The following is an 8,735-nucleotide window of genomic DNA, read 5'->3' on the forward strand; positions in this document are numbered from 1 at the left end:
TTTAGGGGCAGGAGCATCAGGTTGGGACACCAAGGTTCATTGGAGTCTCAGGGTCAAACCCTGGCTGAGTGGGTGAGCTCAGCTCTTCATCTTCCCCAGGCAGATGAAGTGAGCACCAGGTGGTTTTTTCTGGGTGAGGATTTCTTTCAGACACAGTCTTACAAACAGAGAACCTGAATGGCTTTTGGGACTCTGATGTCAAAAATCCCATTGACTTCAATGATGCAAGATGACCACCTAAAGAGCAGATGACCCTTTTGTAAGAGAAGGGGCATGACCTAGTACCCTAGGCCAAGAAACGTTCCCTCTCCACACCGTTGAGCCATTTGGACCTTCTCTGCAAACCAGGGGTAGCTGCATTTCAGTGGTGGTATACTCTGTGAATATAGCACAGGAATCTTTCAGGTTCACAGGCCCCATATAAATGTTTAGTTTTAGTGAGATTCCGGTGACAAATCTGGGGTGAAAAACAGAAAATGATTTGGAGGAAAGATTTACAAACTAGATGGCAAAGTCAGTGGAATTCGTCATATATTGGAGGAAAAGCTGTTCAGAAATATACGCAGATGTTGAGCTGAGCATTTAAGGCAAAAAAGAAAAATCGGAGACTGTTCAAACTGGATTAAATTACTAAAACAAATCTTGTGAAAGGTTGTCAAGGAGACCATTAACAATCGGAAGAACCACGTCTTATTTTCTTGTCAGAAGTGACATCACAGTAATAAACAAGTGTCCAAATCCCACAGGTTTAGCTTGCAATGCTGTCAAACCCAGAAGCCTCAAATATCTCCTGTCCGTACTGGAGTTTTTGTTTAGTACAAACTCTTGATACTCATTAGCTAAGCATGCAAAAGAAAAATACATTTGGGAAACAACACTGGGAAGAAAAGCTACCATTTTCTCCAAAAGAAAGTTCTCCTGCACAAATCTCTCTCCCCATCTTCATTTCCATTCTCTTCTTACTGGAGCTTTGCATCTTCTGTCAGAAGGGACTTTCTTCTGAAGGAACACACAACACTGAAAGGGTTCTGTCCTCTCTAGGTCTATTCCCCCCGTGTCTCTGAGGGCTTCAGAGAGCAGGATTCATAAGAGGAGAACAGACAGGAGAGGAGAAATGTAATGTGTATATCTGTGCTTATGTGACCCTCTTTACTAGAATATCTGAGCAGCTCACAATCTTTTAATGCATTTATTCTCACAAAACACACCTCTAAGGTGAAGGGGAAGTTCTATTATCTGCATTGTGCAGATGGGAAACTGAGGCATGGAGACTAAGTGACTTGTCCAAGGTCACACAGGAAGTCTGTAGCAGAGCAGGGAATTGAATCCACATCTTCCAAGTCCCCATCTATCACTCTAGCCACAGCACCATCCTACCTGTGCCTATGAGTGGAAAGAAACCCGGTCGTCTCGGTCCACTTTTCAGTAGCTCACGCACCAGGAAGGTAAGATTTGGCCAGTTTTCGGGGCTACCCCTTAGCTAGGTTTTCTAGAATCAGAATGCTATTCGAGCTAGATTTTTCTTAAGGAAGGTTAACATTTGAGCCTTTGCCTCTCAAATTGTGTCTTGTTATTGATAGTAGCTGGTCTTTGCTCTGCAGCAGTTGTCACAGGTTACGACATTGGCTCTATCATAGACCTCACCACTCTCTAGACAGTGCTATAGAGTAGTTTTGTTTGATGTTATTGAAAATGTGGCCTGTTGCAATGGTTTGAGGTTACTGTGTCAGTGATAATAGCTCTATATTATTAGCTTAACCTAAACAGGTGTGACCGCAGCGCCTTAAAGGTTTGTTTAGCTGGAGTAGGGCAGAACTGGAGAGCATTCCCTGCGTAATCCGAGCGTGACGGAAATGTGGAATGAACCGAAAGGTTATAGAAGGGAGCTACAGTGTAGCAGCCTATATCAGGCTTCTCAGCTGAGTACCTCTTCCCTGGGTATTTCATCTGCACAGAGGGGACATCAGCAGCTTCTGTGGCCCCCTCTGCCTGCCCTGGCCCTGGAAAGGGCTCTCCGGGGGGTAGGAAGATGCGTGGGCGGAAGGAGAGGAAATGGGCAGCACTAGAGAAATACACAGTGGTCCTCCCTGTAGTGGTAAAACCACGAAGGGGTTAATGTAGCCCGAGGCTGCTGACCTTTTCGGACAGCTCTTCCCACAGCGGGGTACCCCTCTGAGGGGTGCCGTGGTAGCAGTGCGGCGGGGAGATGCTGTGTGGCTCCAAGGAGAAGGGGAAGAGTAGGGGTCTAGGAGCCAGGGCACGGCCTAGCTCAGGCCTCCAGAGGATCTAGTGTCTGCTCTAGCCTGGGGCTGCGTTCAACCCTACCTTAGCTCATGCTCTGTCCGCCAGGGCATCTATTGGCCTTGCAGCAGGCAGGTGATAGCCAGTAGGGAGGGAGGCCCTCCTGCCCCTGAACCATCTCCTATGCCGGGAGGATAGTCAGCTTCTAGCAGACACATCAGGGTTGTGAGTTCAATCCTTCAGGGGGCCATTTAGGGAACCGGGGTAAAAATCTGTCTGGGGATTGGTCCTGCTTTGAGCAGGGGGTTGGACTAGATGACCTCCTGAGGTCCCTTCCAACCCTGATAGTCTATGATTCTATGAACCTCTGAGAATGACTTATGGAGGGGAACCTGGTGGAGTTTTCTTCTCCCCAGGGCCCCCACTAGGCACTTCTCCCTGGAAGAGGGATCCCCCCAAGTTTGCCGTTGAAGCAGATGCAGGATTCAGGGGCTGGAGGGTTCTGGACACTGACAAATTAAAAGGAGCTAAGGAAACCCTATGAAGATGAGAATTGGAACAACATGAGCAGGGCTAGATCCCACTTGGCTCCAGAGAATCAAGGTCGATCCTTTCAGAGATGTGGAGACGAGGACTGTGAATGTGGCAGGCGGGGAGTTCACACATGCACAAAGCCTGGTGCATTCCGAGGTCAAACATCCTGGTCTGGGACTCGAAACTCAATGGACTATTTTTCACTTCTGGGTCCTACCCAATCACTAAAGCCCAGTTCTGAGGTGCAGCAGCCCTTGTAACAAAGTGTACGTGTAGGCATTGCTACTCAATCCTAAACTTGGGAGAAAGCTTAGAGAGCAGTGACAGTGAATCCCACAACAATAACGATAATGACATATAGAGATTATATGACTACAGTTTATCACCTTGCAATAAACCCAGCCATTACCTCCTACAAGTGAAATAAAATGCTGAAAGTATTAAAACACCCAAGATCTTGCCAGCAAAGAGCTAAACAAACTCCTAAACTACTAAAAGCCATTGTCCATCATGAGGCATTAGGGAACAAAGTGAGTTTTCTTTGTGGATGCCGACATGGGTGTAGATCGAAAACAGGGTAATAAGAAGCATAAATGTAAAATCTCTAATTACAAATTCATGTTCTGTAACGTTCATGGTTACCCACAAGATCTTTAGGAAGCAGCCGCACGTCATTAACTGTCAGAGCAACTTCTAGTTACAGCTCATTGGCCTTCAAAAAGCAGCAAACGAGAAGTTGCTTTATTTTAAAATGCTGGGCCACAAGAATATCATTCTTGATAATGCAGGGACTACACAGTCATTAAAAAAATACAAATTCAAGCTCTCCAATTAACTGCTGCTGTACTAGCAGAGACAGAGGAAGAACATGTGAGGTATCCCATTGCATTTGGGATCCAAGTTAACACCAATCCAACTACATATCTGTGCTTATCAGGGTTCGAAGGTGAGTTCCCTGTACCATGCAAGCCAAATAATAGACTAGCTCCCCAAGTCTTAACACTAATAATCTGATAGTTTGATCACAACTGGGAACATTCGAGTTAAAGGACATGATTCTGACCATGACCTTGTGTGCAGGGTAGACCAAAGAGAATCATGTTCACCATCCTAGCAGGTTAAACTCTGCTGAAAACACTACGGGCGGATACTGCATATGATCTGTCCTAACCACAAAACGGTGGTCAGTATCGTATCAGCTAACAGACCTCATAATTTTATTCAAACCCAATAAGGTTATCTAATGGAGACAAGCCCCTAGCTACTCTGTAGCAAACTTTCTTAATAGCCCCAGCACATTTTCCAGATGAATAATAAACCCTGTGCACACTGGTCAGGAAAATCATGCTGGAAGCTCGCTCGAACAATCTTTTAACGTGGTCACAGAGCGCACAGTTCCCATGCCAGTGTGGTCAGGGCCTTCCTGACGCATGTGCTGCCCAGCTAGAAATAGACATTCTAGCCACCCAGATTAATAGAAAGCTGGGGTCGAGGGAGAAGTGGAAAACAAAAAAATAAAGTTAGACTAAATCTTTCATAGTGAAATAAAGCAGCGTGGGGTCTGGGTGGCGCAGTGTTAGTCCGCTAGCTAGACATACCAGTCTAGCACACCTAATGTCCTACCTTCCAACAAGGCAAGATGAGTCAGGGGGCTTCATCCTATTCTCCCATGGACATCTGTGTGCATTACAAAATCACTGCTTAATTTGCTATGGCTGGCAGGACATAGTTGCTAGAGAATCCCTGGACTGGAATAACAGGGGTGTTACAGACGAGGATGGAAGTGAATGGACAAAACTGTAGGGACAGCCTGGTGAAATGTCTGGCTCTATTATTTCATTAGTTCCTCACTTACACAAGTCTAGAAGTAGCTACATAACAAAAGCAATAAATAAAGATAACAAGAGAGGTTATCAACAGGTCCAAGCACCATACTGGATAAGGTTACTAGATTCCGACTTCTTCCCCACTTACTAACGTCCCAGTGACGCTTGTCAGAATGTGTCATACGGCTAAAACCAGGCAGATGCAAACATGTGAGATGGAACTGTGACAACTCTTTGTGTGTTTTCTAAACTCTCTAATCAGGGAAAACCTTCTCGGCTTTCTTCAAATGGGTCTTTAATTTTTGGAATTGGAAGTGTTGCCAATTGACACAACTTCTCCATGTCACAGCCAGTTGCATTGTCAGTGATCAACAACATGATCTATTGACTCTGCACATCCAGGGCCAGCTGCTGTCAGTAGGTACTTAGAGAAGCCATTTCTATTAAGCCCATGTGCAGCACTTTCCCCACAATGTTAGTAACCAATAAGGGCCCAAGCCCTGTCTCACTGAATTCATTAGGAACAGGATCTGGCCCTATTTGTTGTTTCTAACCGTCTGAGAAGGGTGTCACTGTTTGTATGCCCTAAGGCTAGTTCTCTGTAGATCCAGATATGAAGTAATGGTCCCTGATGGATCATCACTGTTCACCAAACTCTGTTTGCCAGTGCACAAGGCATTATACTGCGTGGCGTTCCCTGGAAGGTACGTTCTCAGGAAGAGGGGCAGTCAGCTGAAAAGAGAAAGTGGCCTGACTCTTCTGGTCATGTATGTAATAGTTGGACCAACACTATTTATTAACATTCGCTAATCACCATAGTAACTCCATAGTAACATCACACACATGCCACCACTGAAAACCTCTGAACTGACTTAAAGGAACACACGCTGCTATGGACAATAAGTTCTTCAAGTAGTTTTAAAGTCTGTTATACAGAGATGCACTAGGCCAAATCAATCCCAGCGATAACGTCAGTGAAATCAGAGGATATACCCCAGTGGCTGCCGGGGCATTTTCCAATGTCTTTATAACTAGTGTGTAAATATCGTGAGTTTCCACAAACCAATTATGCCTCAAAACAGTCACTTTAAAAGGTGAAAGAGACAAAGTAGGTCTGATGCAGTAGCTTTTTTTTTTTTTTAGGTCCCCGCTTTCTTTCTGTTGTAGGAAGGCACCACATGACAGCACTTTACACACTAGATTAACATAAATCATGACACAATATCCAGCTGTGAACATGTGATGGCTTCCTATGTGGATAAAAGGATTATTTCAACATATACATACTTAGATTTGGTTCCACCCTGCAGCTTCACGCTCAGCCTATGTTACTGCTCCACAGCTGTGATGTAAGCTGTGATGACTTACAAGGAGAGGCTGGGGGAACTGGGCTTATTTAGTCTGCAGAAGAGAAGAGTGAGGGGGGATTTGACAGCCGCCTTCAACTACCTGAAAGGGGTGGGGGGGTTCCAAAGAGGATGGATCTAGACTGTTCTCAGTGGTGGCAGATGACAAGGAGCAATGGTCTCTTGTTGCATTGAGGGAGGTCTAGTTGGATATTAGGAAACACTATTTCACTAGGAGGGTGGTGAAGCATTGGAATGGGTTACCTAAGGAGGTAGTGGAATCTCCTTCCTTAGAGGTTTTTAAGGTCAGGCTTGACAAAGCCCTGGCTGGGATGATTTAGTTGGGGATTGGTCCTGCTTTGAGCAGGGGGTTGGACTAGATGACCTCCTGAGGTCCCTTCCAACCCTGATATTCTATGATGCTATGATTCTTCTAAGGTTGGTCATGTCTTTGTGCCTCAAGCATAGAAAACCAAATGTGCCTTCATCCAAAAGATCCAAATGCCATCATTAGTTTCCTGTCCCCACACACCCCACCCGGGTTGACTGCAAGACAAGACATACAGGAATGCCAGACCTAGGATACCATTGGACCCTTTATAGGGAGTTAAAAATTGACTCTTGCTATTTCAATTATTCTTTTTGCTGCCTGTTTGAACAAACATCAGACTGTTTACCACAGATGTCTGTACTTAGAGTTCTGTCATCACCAGCAGATGTCACTATGGCATCTGGAGTGTACGTATAACGGAATAGCCAGGTTTAAATTTATTTGTGTGGCCTGCAGGCAAAGATCCAAAAATGTACAGTGTTCCATAAGTCGAGTCTAAAAATATAAAATAAAACCAAGTCTATAACTCGATCTCCTTAAAGAGTTTAAGCTGCAGACTTTAAAGTACACGTAAGCACAGTTTTAAGTATAGTGCCTATTGTCCAAATGTCAGAGCAACTTGATCCACCTATTTTCAAAGGCAAGTCTGCCGTAGTCTGAAAAAAACAGTAAGTAGTAATATCTCCAAAATGCAGCAAGTAACCACAGAATGCTGTCCAAAGTGAAAACCTCTCAGATCTCACTTAGAGTTGTGTGCAAAGCGGACAACATTTTGTCCACGTGCAAGGCATAGACACATGTTCTCTATTAGGCAAAGAAAGGCAGCGTCCTTGCAGCTTTCCATAGATTATCAAGTAATTGTGCAATTAGAAAAAATAGATACGCATTCCCTCAGGATGTTTAGAAGTGTTTACAGTATCACAAGAGATCCCAGTGCGGCTCTTAGCATCATATTGCTGTGCGTAATTTAGTTAGCAACAGTAGCAACTTTTTACTAGCTGGTAGAAAGATTTCTTTTTGTTCTAAAGCTCAAAGCGGAGACACAGTCCCCTTTGCTCCTGAGGTAGGCTGTGCATGGAAAGCTGGCTAGTCTAATTGCAGCAAAACTGACTACTGCAGGGACTCACTTTCTGTAACAACTGAACTTAAACTCACAGGCATGTGGCCAACAATAAGCAGAACCCCCCCCCCCCCGCCGCCCCCTTGTAACTCAATATGGCTTATGCAGCCACGCACTGAACCAGATGTGAAGGAAGGCTGCAAACTCACATCTTAAAATGAAATGAGCACCTAAAATCGCAGCACCCAGAGGTTATTTAGTCCCTGACACCTTCCCCATGCCCAGCCCCCTTTTGTGCTGCGGAAGACAAGCTGCCAGTACAACCCCAAACTTAGCACAGTCGTAGAGAATTCATTTTTGTTTTAAAGTATTTTCTCCTTAAGGAAAAAAAAAAAAAGATACAAACTAATCCCACAGGCAACTGTAACCCAGATGAGGAGCTGAGAGTGCTTTACCGAAAAGAGTTCTCTCGCCTTCATTCCCAGTCATCCCTCAGGAGCCGAGTGAAAGATTTTATCCCTTTTCACTTTCTGGAGAAAAATCCCCTCCTTTACCCCTCCTCGTTTACTGTAGACCTTTCACTAACTGACCCACGGCCTTATTAAACGGTGGCTTTCTCAGGCTCTTTTTCCTTTGATTGCCAACATAAGCAAAAAGCTATTTCCCCCCCTTTTTAAAGCTGCTTGCTGCCGCCGGTGCCTTCAGCCCTAAGAGAAGCTTTCCAGAGTTCAGCAGATGGTAGAGAGGGGAGGGAGCTTACCTGGTAGGAGGCTGAGAGCCCAGGCTACAAAGAGCCCTCTGTAGAAGTCCATGTGAGTGCTAGAGGCTTCTGGTACCCTACCCCTACCATCCGCTTGAGGCACCGAGCCAGAGTGGTAGCCTTACTCTGAAAAAAGCTTCCACTTATCCCCAGCCTTTCCCAGCTCCCTGCCAGAAGCTGCTCATTGGGAAGGAGTGGGAGGGACAAGTTAACTTGTAGGAGGTACAGTACAAGAGGACTGAAGAGAGGACAGGCTTTGCAGAGAGTCCACCCTGACTGCCTGTCCTGCCAGGGCCCCTCTCCCGCAGACTTCACACTCAGATGCCCCGGCTTGGGCAGCCTCGAGAGACAGGCAATGGGAGGGCACTTATGCCACCCATGGCAAGGAAAGATTATTTCTTCCTACACAGAATAATAATTTCTGATGACACAATAATATAGCTGAAGCCGAGATCAGCGCTGGCTCTTGACCCTGCTGGCCACTGGAGAGTTACACCAGGGTTCAATCTGAGCCATTGAATTTATCGTCTGCTAAGATCTATTCTAATTACGCTTCCTGGTAGGTAGGAGAGAGAACCGTGCACTTGGGTGTCAGGGCTTAGCAGGGAATTGTTCCTGAGGGACTGACCTGGCTGTA

General features: G+C 45.5%; 1 protein-coding gene across 2 annotated transcripts in view; it reads right to left on the reverse strand.

Moving 5' to 3' along the window:
- ITGA11 (integrin subunit alpha 11) overlaps positions 1-8,274 on the reverse strand; it is a 151,232-nt gene extending 142,958 nt beyond the window's left edge. For both annotated transcript variants that reach the window (XM_034784469.1, XM_034784470.1), the window contains exon 1: positions 8,099-8,274. In XM_034784469.1, coding sequence (XP_034640360.1) covers positions 8,099-8,150 — 52 coding nt within the window. In that variant the 5' untranslated portion in view covers positions 8,151-8,274. The remainder of the gene's footprint in view (positions 1-8,098) is intronic.
- Positions 8,275-8,735: the final 461 nt, after the last annotated feature.

Source organism: Trachemys scripta, chromosome 10 (assembly GCF_013100865.1).
Source record: "Trachemys scripta elegans isolate TJP31775 chromosome 10, CAS_Tse_1.0, whole genome shotgun sequence".
NCBI classification, from domain to species: Eukaryota; Metazoa; Chordata; order Testudines; family Emydidae; genus Trachemys; species Trachemys scripta.